This window comes from Lineus longissimus, chromosome 10 (genome assembly GCF_910592395.1).
Source record: "Lineus longissimus chromosome 10, tnLinLong1.2, whole genome shotgun sequence".
NCBI lineage: Eukaryota > Metazoa > Nemertea > Pilidiophora > Heteronemertea > Lineidae > Lineus > Lineus longissimus.
Window position 1 is genome coordinate 4,167,772 of NC_088317.1, and position 18,127 is coordinate 4,185,898.

The window sequence follows — 18,127 nt, forward strand, 5'->3', positions numbered from 1 at the left end:
ACTAACTTCGGCTTTTGCCGACCGCTGATTTCAAAACTCAATTTTCATCAGAAATTATAATAAATTACGGATAAAACAGAATTCAAATGGAAAATTAATAAATTTACCCCTTCATCAACATTTCCATTATTCATAGAGTACGGTCAATTTTGATAGTTGCTGGAAACCGTGATAAAAAAGCGCAAAAACAGCTGTCAAAGTGACTGTCCTGAACAGGACAGGTTGTTTGTTTTGTCTTGTGTAGTAGGCTGTTCACATGTGCATGACGTGTACATTTACAGAGAAAGGATAATATTATATAGATATGCACGTTACTATCTACAGAGTTGTTGAAAAATGATGGCCTATTTCAAAGAAATGTATAAACCAGATGCATCCGGTCTAATGAGCCTTGACCCTGTCTCGGAATCAGTTGACATGGAAGGTAAATACCAGTACAACACAGCGATGGCGGGTGGTACTGCCTACTCGGCTACTGGTAGTTGTAATGTTAGCAGTTGGAGAAAGTCGTTAAGTGGGTCAGAACAAGCCGGTAGATAACAAAAGACCATGTGGTTGCATACCATGTGCTCTCTTGTTGTTTGTTTTGCATGTATTTGGTCTGAACGACGAACTCTTAACAATAACACCAACAGAATCCTGGAGATTGTCCACAAGACAATTGATGTATTGACTTGTCTGCCATGGCACTAATTACCAATAAACCCTTGATCAACGCAGAACGTGAGTTGTGATGACTGGACTATGCCTCCTAATAATGCCTTCCTTCAGAAGTGCTATTGTCTTTCTTACTGTACTATAGGCCAACTATTAATAATCCCTTTCTTCTTGAATCTGCAGAGAATGAAGAGCTGGTTGAGCCTGAAATCCAGATAGTTGTGGTCGGATCACAATGTCAAAAAAATCTGCAATTGAAGGCTGCACTGGTGGTAGGTTGAATATAAACTTTTAGTTTAAAGGATTTGCAGCGCAAAAAATGCATCTTATCTAAACAGTTGTAAAAGAAGTCTATAAAAGTCTAAAATACATGTTTTATCTGCATTGTTTTTGGCTCTTGAGGGCCAATGAGTGGTGAAACACCACCACAATTTTATAGATATCTATATGGTCTAAGATAACAGCGATGTGCATATTTGAATCTTCAGAAAATGAAGTCGCCCGTTTACTACTCCCAGCGTGGAGAGGAATACATCAGTAGCAATGAAGAGGATGTGGAAACCTTCTTCGTTTATGAGAACTTTGAAGACGACATCTATAAACGACTACGGGATGCTGAGTGTCGGATAGTTGGTCCACCGGTGATTTTTAAATGTGCTGAGGATGGAAAGGTGGGTGGTGTTTATTTTGAGCTCCTAAAACTAAAAGTAGAAACTGAAATTTAACTTTTATCTCTTCTCTTCTTTTAAAAGTTTTTGAATTATTTTAAACTTTTAGACTAATACTTCCAAGAAATTAACCACTAAGTGTGACAAATTTGAGCTCCACCATTGGCAGATTTAAAAAAGATTATTGTTTTTGTGAGACATGAGATTGACTCTGAGCTAGCTGACCTGAATCACTTATGGCTTTCTTTTCGAAATAAAAGTCTCAAATCAAAGACTCTGAATTGTTTTTTTCAGGGGTTACCTTTCAGCCCGCGACCCCTCTACTGCATGGTGATGCATAAGCTAATATTTTGCTTCGCTGGATTCAAAGTCAAAGAGGAACTGGTAAGATTTGAAATCCCATGACTTATGTTCACAAACACTGCTAGGTTGAATTCATACAGACTGCTCTGCTCAAGGAGTCAACCGTAGTTGCCCCCAAAAAACACCCATTGAGCACCGACTCACATTTTAGACTTTGGTTGGAACTTTTCAAGAATCACCTCTAGTCTTAACTTGATTGGTCTAATCATATTGGTCTAATCTTATTGCACCATCGCCCGTTCTTCAGTAATGGATTTTCTGATCCATTGATTTTCGTGTATGTCTAATTTTCATATCATGTCTTATTTTCATTTTATGTCTAATTTCAGGCCCGATTAGCTGACCTAGCCCATCACATGGGGGCGAGTATCCGGAAAGATTTCAGTCCAAGAGCAACTCACTTGGTGGCCATGTCGACGGGCGGGGAGAAGTATCGGGTAAGTTTGTCATGTGGTGGCATGCACCATGAGGGCTTCCGGAAAGATTTGCCCTATTTCACTTGTATGGTGAATCTAGATGACTCGATGACCGTGTTTCATGAGTGAAAGGGAAGATCATAATGCAAAATCCAGCTTTGGCCTTGGTTAAACTCAAAGTTTTCCTTAAAAGTTCCACAAGAGACAATTGCTGTTTTATGAGCCCTTTGTAGTACCCTTTGAAGAATCATTTTATTTTGAGTGAAACCTTTTCCCCAATGGCCATGAAATCAACTTCTAACCAAGTATTGTCAATTATTAGGCTGCCGTTAGTCTTGGTACACCGATCATGACGTCAGATTGGGTGGAAAAAGTATGGGAATGCCGGGACCAGCCAGACTTGGATGTAAAGGACGAACGCTTTGTAAGTATGCTTATTTATGTCCTAACCTTTTGCTGTTTGGAGAACTTAATTTTGATGTTTGATGTTACATTTACTGCTGAAAAAATCTTGATAAAGCATGGGTAAGCATGTCCTACTGTTACTAGACTTAGATATAACTCCTATGAAATACATGTTGTTTTTATTTTTCTTCAGAATGAGTTCAAGATGAGTCCATTCTTCAGATGTGTCCTGGCTTTCTATGGCTTTTCGACAACAGATCATTCACACATGGAGGAACTCACTGGCATGAATGGTATGTTTGAGTACGGTGTCTCAGTTCAAAACCCTGAAGGTGTTGTGAAAATTTTTGTTGGCAACACGTGTCATCCTTGTGTCTGCAACATAAATTCTCATATCGGTGTCATCTTCTTCATTTCAGGTGGAAGTACAGCAGGAATCACCGAGTGTCACAAATGTACCCACATCGTGATGAACGATGCATCAGTCAAACAGCTGCCAATGGAAGTGGGGCTTAAAGTCCATGTGGTCAAGTCTGAGTGGTTCTGGGGCAGTATTCAGATGAACGCGTGTGCTAATGAAGACATGTACAAGTTCTCCTCCGTAAGTTTTACGAATCGGATCTTACAATTGTTGAATTTGGGCTACACCTTTAATTATTCATATTGATTGAATTTTGGTCCACTCCCATTTGTTAAACATAATACAAGGCCCTGCTCTGGTATCGGGATGTGTCATTTCCAATTTTTAAAGGATTTTTTGTTTCTGTTTCTGTGAACACTATGTCACTACTTTCAAATCAGATGAATTGGCTTTCAAACCTTCTTTCCCAAAGTGAACTTTCTTACCTCCCTCCACAGCACGGGACGTCACCCATGAACAGATTCGACCGGACGTCTTCGGTGTCTAAAATACGAAAACGTAAACGCCTGAAGGAGAACTTGGCCCAGCTAGCGCAGGAAGGAGAGGCTGAGTCACCTTTTCACTCCAAGCGACAGTCGACAGATATATCGCGGATGTCCCTCAGTGCTTCATTATTGGATGTGTCGTGCGATACTTCTGTTATCCTTGGCGGTAAGTTCGTAAGATGAGCAGTTTTTGGCTCTTTGTAATGATCTGAAAGTACCATGAAGCATGCTGACTTTGCTAATCCTCAAGATAACTTCCCAACGGCAAATAAGGAGTGTTATGAAAATGTATTTCCATTGTGAGTTGAGGAATATTGTCACAACAGAAGTTCTAGTGTGGTTTGGCAGATACAGGGTGGTCACAAAAGAAGTTCTAGTTTGGCTACAACTGTTTCTTTTTGGCAGTATGTTAGCAAGTTCTTTGGATTGTGAAAAGTAGGCACCAATGTTTGAAAATAAATTACATTTCCCGCTGGGCTTGAAATCAACAACATAAAAGGAGGGAACTGTTGTGCTATGTTCAAGCTTGATTGTTGTGCTTTGTCCGTCCTTGGCTGATTTCTCACTGATTTTTTTCCAGACAACCAAAAAGAGCAAGAGCCATCGAAGAGTACGAGTCAACCAGTTGCCAGGGTCACTGCTCGTATGCAAGTTGTTAAAGAGTTCTTACAGACGGAGACCAACTATGTCGGAATCTTAGAAACGATTTTACGGGTGTTTAAAGATGCGATAGAAGACCCGGAACAACCTGGAGGACCCCTGTTACCACCGAAAGACGTCGACATAATATTCAACGGACTCCCTGAGATCTATAACCTGCACGCTCAAGTGCGAGACCAACTGTTGGAGATTATTAACAATTGGACAGAGGAGGCGTGTGTCGGGGAAGTTATACAAAAACATGTAAGTTTTTGAAAGGTTAATGCGATCAGCCATTTGTGACTAATTACATCAAAGTGGGTAGTAAGTTACATTTGGGGCATATGGATCATCCACTTGTTCACATCAGAGATCAGCCATTTGTGACTAATTACATCAAAGTGGGTAGTAAGTTACATTTGGGGCATATGGATCATCCACTTGTTCACATCAGAGATCAGCCATTTGTGACTAATTCCATCGAAGTGGGTAGTAAGTTACATTTAGGACATGGAATTATCCACTTGTTCACATAAAGAATAAAAACCTACATACACCTGGCCAAAACAAAACTGATATTGTTTCCTCTTCCCTTATCTCCATTTCTCCTGCATCCTTACAAATTCGTTATGTTTCTTCTCATTTCCCCAAGGCTGGTGCTATGGAGAAAGCATATCCACCATTTGTCAATTTCTTCGACCAGACCAAGGAGACGATTAAGCATTGTGATAAGACTGTTCCCAGGTTCCATGCTTTTCTAAAGGTAAGGGTGTTGTTCCTTTCATTCTCAGAAACTTCCCTAAAGTTTGTCGAATTTTGCTTGCGTATTCTTTACATGCCGTCATTTTGGCAAAAACGACATCCTACCATGCAAAATCCTAGAATTAGGTCACTGTGTCGCCCTCAATTGGGCACTTGGAGAATCAACTTGGTTGTTTCCGTTCAGTTTGACCTCTTTAATCAGGACACCTCCCTATGAAGGACAGCACTTGCCAGTCCCAAAGGTGTCCCCAATAGAGAAGTTCTGTAGTTCCAGGCGATTCAATCTTTAACCCTTTGATTTATAATTTCAGCGGTGCTTAATGAAACCAGAGTGTGGGCGTCAGACATTACAAGAATTGATCATTCGACCAGTGCAGCGGTTACCAAGTGTCATGTTGCTATTAAATGGTAAGAATTACGATCTTCATCAAACAAGAATGATTTATCTGTGACTGCCAGATAAAGCGAAATCTCTGTATACAGAGTTAAACTAGATTTTACTCATGCCTCAGTGCTGCTTACTGGTGCCCTGAAAGTGTTCTGTACATTTCCAGAGATTTCCTGATCAGTCAAAAATAAACTTGTTTTAAATCTTCTTTTGTATTGTATTTCTAATGGAAGTGTTCTGTACATTTCCAGAGATTTCCTGATCAGTCAACAATAAACTTACTTTAAATCTTCTTTTGCATTGTATTTCTAATGGAAGTGTTCTGTACATTTCCAGAGATTTCCTGATCAGTCAACAATAAACTTACATTAAATCTTCTTTTGCATTGTATTTCTAATGGAAGTGTTCTGTACATTTCCAGAGATTTCCTGATCAGTCAACAATAAACTTACTTTAAATCTTCTTTTGCATTATATTTCTAATGGAAGTGTTCTGTACATTTCCAGAGATTTCCTGATCAGTCAACAATAAACTTACATTAAATCTTCTTTTGCATTATATTTCTAATGAAAGTGTTCTGTACATTTCCAGAGATTTCCTGATCAGTCAACAATAAACTTGTTTTAAATCTTCTTTTGCATTGTATTTCTAATCACCTTCAGTGCACTCTCATTGTGATCTACTCATCAGTCTTCATTGTTCTTTCTTACAATCAGATATCATCAAGCATACCCCCAAAACTAACCTGGATCACGAGGTGTTAGAACAAGCACTTGCTTCACTCAAGAATGTTATGACGTAAGTTTTATCTTGATATGCTTTCACCATCTACAATTACAGTATAAAGGTACTGGAATTTGAAATCCAGCTCAACTTTCATAGCAAAGTTCCTAAAACTTCTACTTGTGATAAAAGAATTATCTCACCGAACCTCCCAGTAATTTGGTTGTCTCACTTTCTATCTCCTTACCATCCAGTCACATCAATGAAGACAGAAGAAAAACGGAAAGTCAGGTTGCTATGTTTGATATCATGAATGATATAGAGAACTGTCCGGTAAGTAATGTGTTTTAGTCGGAGATAAACATGGCCGGTCATGTAGCATAACGGTGTAAGTAATAAACCCAATGTGGACAACATTTTGACTGCAATGCAGAGAGCTATCGACTAGTTTACTCACATTTGACTTCAGTCTTGTCGAAAGGCATATCCTTTAAAGTCAATCCTGTTAGCCACAAATCCGAGTTGAAAATGAAAGTGAAGTGTAGAGATGACCCTAATTTGGCATTGTACTTTTCAGCCGACGTTGCTCTCGGCCCATCGCCAGTTCATCAGTCGAATGAATGTGCACCAGATCTCGGATGAACCCGGCCTCCGTGGAGATCAGTTATGCCTCTTCCTCTTCTCTGACTACTTGGAGGTAGGTGTTTTTATCTTTTCCGAAATGTATATTTGAAGAGCTGTAAGGCTAAGCGACAAATGATGTAACGTTATTGTAAAGGGAACCCTGTCGGTAGCTTTGTAGGGAGTGTGTCGGGAAGTCGGTTGATCACCCCCACTACTCCCCTAACTCCAAAGAAAGCTCTGTAGATCTATTTGTTTGTTTGTCCCACCGTGCTCGATAAGTCTTACAACCCTTTCCTTTTTTCCAGATATGTAAACGGCGATCACGCGCAGCCCTGCAGTCGTACAAAAGTCCCAGCAATGCCCAGAAACCTTATCGTCACATCGAGCTAGTGACGTTGTCATCCATCAAGAGGGTGATTGACTGTACAGAAACAGATGGTAAGACGTTTGATAGTTTTTCCGTCCCTTTGAGTTGAGTAAAGTGTCTATTGTAAACTCTATTTGCTTGGTAATCAAGGTTTAATTTAATGGGCTGTAGCGCAGTGGATAAGTGCCGGACTTGTGATTAGAAGGTCATGGGTTTGAAGCCCGGCCAGTACGTCACAACTGCTCTGAAGTGTGGTTTATCACAGGATGTTTCGTTTCTGCAGAAAGGTTTCTGGATCAGGTTGGGGGAAAAAAGTGCATTTTCAAAAACTGATTGCTATGTGGCTAGAACTATGAATATTGATTGTCTTATAGTTTTGATTAGTCTCTTTTATCTCCGTGTCTATATTTTATGTACAGTGCATAGAAAATGTATTTTCATTAATGTTGCACTTTTACTTCAATGAATTATTATTATTATTATTATTATTGGTTGTCATCTTCTTTCAGAAATGCGAAATATGTTTGCGATTATCTATCGGCCGACGACGGCCTCGAAGGAGAAGCTGTACAGCTTCATGATCATCACCGAGGATGTACAGAAGGAGGACTACCTCATCAGCCTGTGTAAACAGATAGCTAACACTACATGCCGGACCGATTATGTAAGTGGACTACAGAGTCAAGTCAACTATGAATAGTGTCAGGCACAGCTTTGTGACTTATATTTGTTAGGTTGATAAGAGGTGCTGAGTACTCCCCCAGAGAATCAGTGTCCTCTGGGAGACAACATCAGACGGCTGAACCTGGTGACGATACAATGTTAACCGGAGTCTGAATAACAACGGTGCAATTTTGACCGTGTTTTTCCTTCATCAGCTGAGCAGTTAATATTTTCCTCTTTCAGGAGAACCTTCTTGTCAGTATGGATGCCAGCAGTTTGGAGATCGACGCATCCGAGATCAGCAATCAGAGTTTCAGCACAAAGGCGAAAAGGTTAGATTTCATGACCATTCTTGTTGCAAGCGAGATACAGTGGAACCTCCCTAGCGGACACCTCTCTATTAAGGACAGGACTATTTTGGTCCCAAATTTGTTGTTTCCATTGAATTTGACCTCTCTAATCAGGACACCGCTCTATTAACAACACACTTGTCAGTTCCGAGGGTGTCCTTAATAGAGAGGTTCTACTGTATTTAGTTTTTCGAAAATCTCTTCTCTCAATGAGAGCTGATTCAATCAGACGTCTCATCTATTGATATTTCTTTTCAGATTTGCATCACGGACTAGAAAGCGCGTTGGACGGGTGTTCTCATTCAACAACACCCCGAGGAAACTAAAGCGGGCAATATCGAGTGTTGGGGAGAGTATGAGCCCCTTCCAGACTCCCAAGCTCACTCCCAGGTCAGCCCTTGGGTCCCGGCTAGCGGCTAGCACCATGGATCTGGAGGTATGTATCTCGATGGCATTGTGTTTATTGTTTGGAGTGTCATGCATGTTACTAACACAGGGCTCCTTTTTGCTGATGGGGCCCAAGCCACATGGCAAAAAACCACCAAATCCAGCTGAAATTGTTCATTTTGTAATGATAAAAAATGGCAAATATTTTTTAGTTTTGTGTTTAGAACTTTCTCAATAAACTTTGAGTAATCATTAATGGGCAGAGCTACCCACTTGTAAGTACCTACTTAGCAATTGATGACTTCACTGGATGGTTTGCCAACTCTGAATCCATTGCTCATGTTGCCTGACTTGAAATTGCCTTAGCAACCGAGATTCGGCAGAATGTCCATATTTAAGTGTATGTTGCTACAAGTAAGATGAACTGACTTGGGCCTTGACTTATTCAATGAAAACATTTGAAAGTGACAACAATGCACAATAGCTACACTGTATGGTATCACAGCCATTATATTTACTTGTACACACGCAGCCACTTGATGTGTTCACAGTGCTTTTTGTGTTAGTTTTAGACCAGGGTATTAAGCAAAAGTAAGAAAATTCTAATGCATTAACCAGTTAATTCGGCAACATCTCATTGCTCATAATTTTCCCCAGACGCTTTGATTCAAGTGATTGCCAAGGGTCTGATAGGCCAAAAGGAGATCTTCAAACTATAAAATTTCCGTTGTGGGTTGACTGTGTTTGGAGGTCTGAGGCTTTGGGGGTGATACAACCTAGTCTTGTGCAGTAAATTACCAGTGTGTAACCACCAGTTTCAATCTTTTGTTAATCAGAAATTAGTGGGACAGAGAAGTTATTTTGTTTAAGGTCTGTAGTTTGTCCGTTAGCTGTACTAATCAACCCTTTGAGTCAAAGCTTCCCTTGTAGATAATTCTGCTTGTAGTGGTGTGCCTGGGCTTATGTTATCGTTTCCAAATCACCTTGAAAATCGAATTTGCAGCGAACATATCGACCCAAAATTTATAAGAAAAAACATGTGTTATCAAATCTTTTTAGAGCCAAGATTTTATCCAAACAACACGCTACTCATTTTATTTATTCACTTGTTGGAGTGTCGTCTGCTTTTCACTAACACGCCCATCTTGCTTCCCAACGCCAGGCCCTGGGGAATTCAGGTGAGAATGCTTATAGCCCCGCTTTCCTGACACCGCGCCCAGTAAGAAAGATAATGGAGACGCCCAACTCGGTAAGTTGCACCAATCGGTCATTTTGGTGGAGGGTTTTTGATAATATTTCTTCGTTTGTTTTCTAATCCATTTGAATCTTATATTGTAGTATTGCAAACTTGTGTCATCGGTTCATTTTCCTTAACTCCATGGTATTCGTACCTGCAATTCTTCTTCTGCCATAATTTTGTCACTTCAAAGACCTGTTTGCGCCATAAAGCGGGAGGATCTCAAGCTCGGTACCTCGGTAACTCAGCACCCCCTCTCTGTATTTTGGTGTTAACAGGCCTCACCCATCCTTTGTTATTGCATACTAATACTGTATCTGTGTCTGTTAAAGCCCAGTGAATGGGACACTTGTGTTTATCATCGAGTTGAGAGCTGAGTAGATCTGTCATAAAAGTTGAAGATTGGAAAGTTTCCAAACTCAGGGAATATCGAAGAACCATGTGAATACCCTTCTGCCAGTCGGGAGTTCTTCTAGTTCGTTTAAACTTTCGTATTTGTGACCCGTCATAGCAAAACCAGGCGCATGTCACTCTGAGCTTGGCAGGTTGAGACGAACGGTTTGTTGATTTCAAAGTTGTCTGACTGTTTTGGAATCTGACGACATAAATTTCTTCCGTTTTCTCCTGCTCAACTTCCATGTGACATGCACCTCATTTTGCTGTGTGATATTTGTATAACACAAGCCTTGATTAGAATAAAATTTGAAAGAAAGCTGGCCTTTTGCCCGGTTATCTTCCCACTAATCCCAGTTTGTCTCCAATCTGACCATGTCCTGTGTTCTGTGATCAAGGTTGTCCACGAGATAGTACCCCAGTTGTCCCACTTGGGATTATATAATTCACATTATAGGGTAGGTCAGTTCATATGTCATTCACCATCTTCACTCTATGCGAATCCTGGCCTGGTTGAAAAAAATTACAAACTACCGTAGTCCCTTTGGGGGTCTTAATCTTAGTGACACACCTTAATTCCAAGTTTGGCAAGACTTTCGTTATACATGTAGTTTGGTACTCGATTGCGCTAACGTAGGAAGTTGCTTAAGTTTCATTTTCCTCTTTGGTAAAATAGAATTTCAAGATAAAAGTCTGAATCAGACACATGTCATCATTGACTAGAATTGAGAACCAGGCCAGGATTTCCAGTCACACATCATAGTTGCTTTTAATTTAACTGCTTGGAAAAGTGATTTCGTATCTGTCGTATTTTGATCCGTTGTGTTCTTCTATCTCAAAAGTGTCAAATAAAAAATTGTTGTCCACTGTATGTTGTCACTTTTGGTACCTGACAATGATCGAAGAAGTTGCTGCGACCGGCCATCATGATCACATGCGACGAAAATCACTCATCTGCGGCGGTCATCGCAGGTGCCTGCGACAATGCACTCGGTCACTTTTGAGTTCGAATTTGGTTTGTTCATATTAGCGGTGATGGGTGTAGGTGCCATGTTTAGTCATTGTTAGTATAGACAGGTAAAGTGAGGTTACCTTGAAAACCTCCCCTAGAAAGAATTGTTGTGATGAGAAACATCTGAGGCCCAGTCTCCAAAGTTACCCTACTGTTCGAAGTCGCCCCGTGCGATGGTACAATAACGATGCTCTCACATGACATTGCGGGTGATCCCCCAGCTGGACAACTGCCTCTGTCTTTTGTTCCTACCCATTGTCAGTAAATTGAACTTTATTTCAGGATATCAAGTACAAAAGTACAATTGTCAATGAATTGAACCTTATTTCAGGATATCAAAGTACAAAAGTACAAAATCTTGTCAATAAATTGAAGCTTATTTCAGGATATCAAAGTACAAAAGTACAATTGTCAGTAAATTGAACCTTATTTCAGGATATCAAAGTACAAAAGTACAATTGTCAGTAAATTGAACCTTATTTCAGGATATCAAAGTACAAAAGTACAATTGTCAGTAAATTGAACCTTATTGCAGGATATCAAAGTACAAAAGTACAATTGTCAGTAAATTGAACCTTATTGCAGGATATCAAAGTACAAAAGTACAATTGTCAGTAAATTGAACCTTATTGCAGGATATCAAAGTACAAAAGTACAATTGTCAGTAAATTGAACCTTATTGCAGGATGTCAAAGTACAAAAGTACAATTGTCAGTAAATTGAACCTTATTTCAGGACATCAAAGTACAAAAGTACAATTGTCAATGAATTGAACCTTATTTTAGGATATCAAAGTACAAAAGTACAATTGTCAATGAATTGAACCTTATTTCAGGACATCAAAGTACAAAAGTACAATTGTCAATGAATTGAACCTTATTTTAGGATATCAAAGTACAAAAGTACAATTGTCAATGAATTGAACCTTATTTCAGGATATCAAAGTACAAAAGTACAATTGTCAGTAAATTGAACCTTATTTCAGGATATCAAAGTACAAAAGTACAATTGTCAGTAAATTGAACCTTATTTCAGGATATCAAAGTACAAAAGTACAATTGTCAGTAAATTGAACCTTATTTCAGGATATCAAAGTACAAAAGTACAATTGTCAGTAAATTGAACCTTATTTCAGGATATCAAAGTACAAAAGTACAGTTGTCAGTAAATTGAACCTTATTTCAGGATATCAAAGTACAAAAGTCGTCGTTTCGTCGGCGTATCATGTCGACCGGGGAGCTCCTCTCTATGGTGAATAACACATTAACTCGGCGAAGAAGGGGGAGCGTCATGCCCGATGCCACCAGGGTTGTAAGTCGTGCATCTATTCTGAGCATGGTGCATGGCTTTTAAAACTCATAATAATAATGATAAACGAAATGATAATAATAGAGTCTTTAAAAAGTGCTTTTCACTGAATTATCAACTGTATTAAAGCGCTTTACAATCGCAGGTTTGGGCCGAAAATGATGCATGAATTTTCTTTTGTTGCCAATTGTCACAATCACATGTAGTAATTTGTACCTCTCTTTGTCTCTTCAGGATGCTGACTCACCGAATATGACCATAGAGTTCACACCAGGGCTAACCTCGCTCCCAGTCCTGTCAACGAGAGGAGCATTGTCGACCGTACTTAAACCGATCACAGATTCGCCCCTGGAAACGGATGCGTGACGTCGATATATTGTGGGATTTCTATCCTAGGACTAGATTCACCAGTAACCCGGGTTGTGTGTACAAGCTGGTGTCCCTGCCAGTTGTGCTTCCTGCACCGATCGGATCACTCTTTCATTCACCCATAGACTTAACATGAGACAAATTGGACCAGACTTGCCACTAGCCTGGGATCACTGCATGTAAGAGTCGTGCGTGAGGGCCAGATCACACTTTCATCCATGAGTCAAATCTGACCAGTCTTGAACCTAGCCTTGGACCACTGCGTGCTAGTGTCGTCCTGTACTGGGATGGATGACACTTTTATCCACCCACCATAGACTTACGAGACAAATCTGAACCTAGCCTGTGATCACTGCCAGCTAGAGTCATGTTGTACAGGGACAGATCACACTTTCATGCACCCCTGGACTTACGAGATCAATCTAGCCGGACTTGAACCTTGCCTGGGACAACTACATGCAGTGTCATGTTGTATAGAGATGAATCACACTTTCATTCATCACTGGACTTATGAGATCAATTTAGCCAGACTTGAAGCTAGTCTGGGACAACTACATCCTGGTGTCGTGAAAGCCTGGATTTCACTTTTATCCACCCACCATAGACTTAGTGGAGATATCGGGGGAATTAACTTTACCTGGCTCTTGGGAGTTGCGATAATGAATAAGATGAAGTGTATAAGACATGATGTCTCGCTGTGTGATTGTGCTGCATGGGGTTGGTGAGTGGATATGAATGTGTGCAGCTTGTGTCGTGTTTTATGTTGGTCAATAGTCTTTATTTGACTGATGGCTACTGGCTGGTGTGGGGTAAAGCGTGTTTATAAAGGCCAAGATAGCTTGTTCAGTGCATGGCCAAGAAATATGCATTGCTTTTCTGTGTTAGACATTGGAGTGTATTGTCCAGGTGTGGAAATGTGCAGTATTACTTTTCATTCTGTAGTCTTTAGGTGTCCATACCACAGTTGGGTCTTCTGTGAAGGCCTGTTCCACACTGTTGGTCATCCCGATTTAGACCAATAAGGTGTATACTTGTGTTCTGGTTCCTGGTCGGCCACTCTTGATCCACCATATTTGTATCCAGCCTTTAAGTAGAGTTGATCAAGAGAAAGTCTTGACTGGAATCTGCACAAAATGAGTAGGCAAATACTACAGGTTCTAGCGATTGACCCTGCTCACAACCAGCCTGTGAGGAGAGTTGATTAATAGAAAGTCTGACTTGAGGAAGACTTCGAGTTCAAGTTCCAGGTTGAATTGGTTGGTACAAGTATACGCCTTATGGTTCGGAATTTCTACGTTATGCAGTGTGTACTCTTATGTAATCAGCTTTTGTCTTGGCCATTTGTCTTAGATTTTTCTGTTGATTTTTTTCTTTTTGCAATATGAATGGTTTCTGCCTTTGTTATTGTAAGGCAAGCCTTGTACATGATTAAACATTTTTGTGATGAGGGTGGTAAACAGATTAATCACCTTGCATAGAGCGTGGCCCAAATTAAGTGTATCTTTCCTCTAAATTACATTGTGTTTCAAGCACTGACGTACTATGTGAGCTGAATGACATGTACATTTATATCTTGGCATCAGTATTTTGCATATAAATTGTGTATGAAACTGTATTCCATTTATCTATTCAGTTCCCTTTTATAGTAGTATAATCTATCTTTTTCCATAAGTGGCCATCCCAAGGCTTATATCCATGCAATTAGATGTACGGTATATGTAAATAAAAACCTATAGCCTCAAAATCTGATAATTGTCAGCTTTTTGATTTGAAAGATATATTTTCTGCTTGTATAGATTGATTACATTAATGGACATCACTTATCGCTGACGTTGGAAAGGTTAGGCAGACTGCTGCTTGGTAGAGCTGTGATTTCGTCAAAGCCTTGGCAGGGTGCCTAGGTTAGGGCCTGCATTTTATCTCCGCCCTCGCATTGTTTGGTGAGACAACCCAGTACCTCCAGTTTGGTGCCAATTCCTTAATCCAGTTAAAAACATTTCTTCTGTATGAATGAATCTCGCTGGAGGAGACTTTAGCCATCTAGCACAGTAGTCCTATTATGATGGTCTTTCTCCTGTATGAATGCATTTAACTTGAGAAGACAATAGCCCTCTTTAGAATGCCAGTCCTATTATAATGGTCTTTCTCCTGTATGAATACATCTCATGGGAGATTACTTTCGCCCTCCTATTGTAATGGTCTTTCTCCTGTATGAATACATCTCATTGGAGATTACTTTCGCCCTCCTATTATAATGGTCTTTCTCCTGTATGAATACATCTCATGGGAGATTACTTTCGCCCTCCTATTATAATGGTCTTTCTCCTGTATGAATACATCTCATGGGAGATTACTTTCGCCCTCCTATTATAATGGTCTTTCTCCTGTATGAATACATCTCATGGGAGATTACTTTCGCCCTCCTATTGTAATGGTCTTTCTCCTGTATGAATACATCTCATTGGAGATTACTTTCGCCCTCCTATTGTAATGGTCTTTCTCCTGTATGAATACATCTCATGGGAGATTACTTTCGCCCTCCTATTGTAATGGTCTTTCTCCTGTATGAATACATCTCATGGGAGATTACTTTCGCCCTCCTATTGTAATGGTCTTTCTCCTGTATGAATACATCTCATGGGAGATTACTTTCGCCCTCCTATTATAATGGTCTTTCTCCTGTATGAATACATCTCATGGGAGATTACTTTCGCCCTCCTATTGTAATGGTCTTTCTCCTGTATGAATACATCTCATGGGAGATTACTTTCGCCCTCCTATTGTAATGGTCTTTCTCCTGTATGAATACATCTCATGGGAGATTACTTTCGCCCTCCTATTATAATGGTCTTTCTCCTGTATGAATACATCTCATGGGAGATTACTTTCGCCCTCCTGTTATAATGGTCTTTCTCCTGTATGAATACATCTCATAGAAGATTACTTTCGCCCTCCTATTATAATGGTCTTTCTCCTGTGTGAATGCAACTCACTAAAGAAAACTAAAGCCCTCTTGTGAACACCAGTCATCATGGTCTTTCTCCTGTATGAATGCATCTCACCAGAGAAGACTATTAGTAGCCCTCTTTAGAACACCAGTCCAATTAGAATGGTCTTTCTCCTGTATGAATGCATCTCACTAGAGAAGACTATAGCCCTCTTTAGAACACCAGTCCAATTAGAATGGTATTTCTCCTGTATGAATGCATCTCACTAGAGAAGACTATAGCCCTCTTTAGAACACCAGTCCAATTAGAATGGTATTTCTCCTGTATGAATGCATCTCACTAGAGAAGACTATAGCCCTCTTTAGAACACCAGTCCTATTAGAATGGTATTTCTCCTGTATGAATGCATTTCACTGGAGAAGACTTTTAAAAGCCCTCATTACAACACCAGTCCAATTAGAATGGTCTTTCTCCTGTATGAATACAACTCCTTAGAGAAGACTGCGCCTAATAAAATCCTTTGTCCCTGGACACTCTCTCTTCGTGCAAGAAAGCTTGTGCTATTGTCTCACTAGACAATCCGAGACCTGCAATTTACCACCACTAGATTCCCTGAAGTATGTGTCTCTGTCCTTCTACCCATTGGCACAACCCGGCACTACGAAATAGTAATGATGGCATGCACCCTGGGCAAGAGCATCCGTTACATAAACATTTTTTTCTCACCTGTGGGAAGTGATCACGCTTCTGGTCAAATCATTTGGGCAATCTGTGAAGGACACCCGTCTTCACAGCAAATGGTGTCACGTATCCTCTCTCCGTCTTGTTGCCGTTTTGTACAACCAAGGTCAATAGAGTTGTATCGCGAGACAACTGCACAACCTTCGCCCGACCGCCTGAATATTCGAGCTAAATTAGGGACTCCAGGGCCAGGCGGAAGCCGGCTGTCTCCCAAACTGATGGTCAGACTCACCGTTAGGAGATACTGCTGGCAGTTTGTGTTTGGGGGAAGTGCAGCGTTTTCACACCCGATTGACTCTCAGTCTCTCTTGGAGAGCCATCTTTTAAGCGTTTGTCAAATATTCGTCATATATGCCTTGCCTTGCCTTTAACACCAGGAGAGTAACGACTCTGGCAGGTGCTTTGGTCCTCTCCCCTCTAGCATCTCAAGTAAATTTTCCATGGCCCTTTTGGTGACCTGGCCCATCAGGAGTTGTGTCTTTGTCTTCCCTTGCTAGCCCTGGAGTTGACTTCTGCCACCTTCGCCCCACGCAATTTCTCTATCAAAAAGTCTCTGCTTTTGCCCATAACGGTGGCTGCTCCACCTGCAAGGACCGGCTCTCCGCTGCAATGGTCCGCACCACGTCTGCAGGAGTCTTTACGAGGTCGCCGAAAGGTTCCGCTCCCCCAGCCAACTTGTCCGCCCGCTCATTGAATTTGATACCAGCGTATTTCAATCCTGGCCAGGATCTGCAGGATGATGGGGATCCATGTGCTCGTTGCCATCCTATTCTGCAACCTGCTAACCAAACTCAGTGAGTCAGTAAGGATCAGTGCATGGTCATGTTCATTGATGTTCTGAGACAACCATGCCGAGCATCCTGTAGCGCCTCTCCTTCAGCCCGGTATGAGGACGACCTTCCATGTCTGCCCGTTGACCATTCGAATACGGTTTTGCCGTCTTTCCATTCTGTCCCGCCCCAGGCAGTGACCTCATCTCTGATCGATCCATCCGTCGCAATCACTATAGTTGGTGCCCCGTACAAGACATTTCTGCAAGGGACGTAAGAGAAAGGTTGTTCGATTGTCTCTGTGTATAGGCAAAAGGCTTTGTGACACCATTTGAAGTAAAAAGAGGGTCCTTCTACAGAATGTTCAATTGATTGATAGGCCAAAAGCAAGGTCACCTCATGTTTCAATGTATCCTAGACACTCCTAACAGAGAAACAGCGAGTCTGGTTTACGTATTATCTATTTCATCTTGCAGTCCTTACTGAGTGCGCTTTTCAACATCCCCATTCGAATGAGATATCAAGCGACGGTTGTGCAATTGTTTTCCCAGACTATTCTGTCGTTCCTGGAGGTACTAAAAGCTAGCAAGATAGGCAGGGGCTGGCGACACATGCGTTTGTAGATCGTCGTGCAACAGAAGTGTATGCCCCTTTCGCAAACGTCTTGTACAGAATGTCCCGGACAATTGACCAAAGGCTTATAGTCCCTTCTTGAGAAACTGTGAGTGAGTCTGGTGTAAGTAGACTGCATTTCACCATCTGCCTCTCCAGACTCATGACCTCCAGTCTCTTAGCGGTGAGTCTTTCCATCTATTGGAAAGGCAATGAGTTTTGTCCAAGAGACCTGCATTTAGCTGGAATATTCGCGCGGGCGAAGGTTGTGCAATGGTCTCTCTATACAACTAGGTTGTCGCTGGTTGTACCAAACGGTTACAAGACGGAGAGAGAATACGGAACACCATTTGATGTGAAGACGGGTGTCAATAACGACGTAGGCAATGGAGTTGTCTCGCAGTGCGTAGTTGGCACAG

The 18,127-nt window shown here is 41.0% G+C and overlaps 1 protein-coding gene across 1 annotated transcript; it reads left to right on the forward strand.

The window, feature by feature from the left end:
* The first annotated feature begins 28 nt into the window (after positions 1-28).
* LOC135494547 (protein ECT2-like) lies at positions 29-14,348 on the forward strand. The gene is made up of 21 exons (XM_064782633.1): positions 29-424; positions 841-929; positions 1,146-1,328; positions 1,620-1,709; positions 2,018-2,125; positions 2,427-2,528; positions 2,703-2,802; positions 2,929-3,110; positions 3,368-3,581; positions 3,996-4,318; positions 4,707-4,817; positions 5,128-5,224; positions 5,921-6,002; positions 6,182-6,260; positions 6,505-6,624; positions 6,857-6,989; positions 7,428-7,582; positions 7,825-7,913; positions 8,190-8,367; positions 12,146-12,271; positions 12,503-14,348. The coding sequence occupies exons 1-21, from the start codon at positions 337-339 to the stop codon at positions 12,632-12,634; spliced, it is 2,781 nt and encodes a 926-aa protein (XP_064638703.1). The 5' UTR covers positions 29-336; the 3' UTR covers positions 12,635-14,348.
* Positions 14,349-18,127: the final 3,779 nt, after the last annotated feature.

Coding starts and splice junctions, on each gene's coding strand:
- LOC135494547 (XM_064782633.1), top strand. CDS start 337: ATGATGGCCTATTTCAAAGAAATGTATAAACCAGATGCATCCGGTCTA. Junction 3,111..3,367: donor ACATGTACAAGTTCTCCTCC/GTAAGTTTTACG, acceptor CTCCCTCCACAG/CACGGGACGTCACCCATGAA. Junction 4,818..5,127: donor GGTTCCATGCTTTTCTAAAG/GTAAGGGTGTTG, acceptor TTATAATTTCAG/CGGTGCTTAATGAAACCAGA.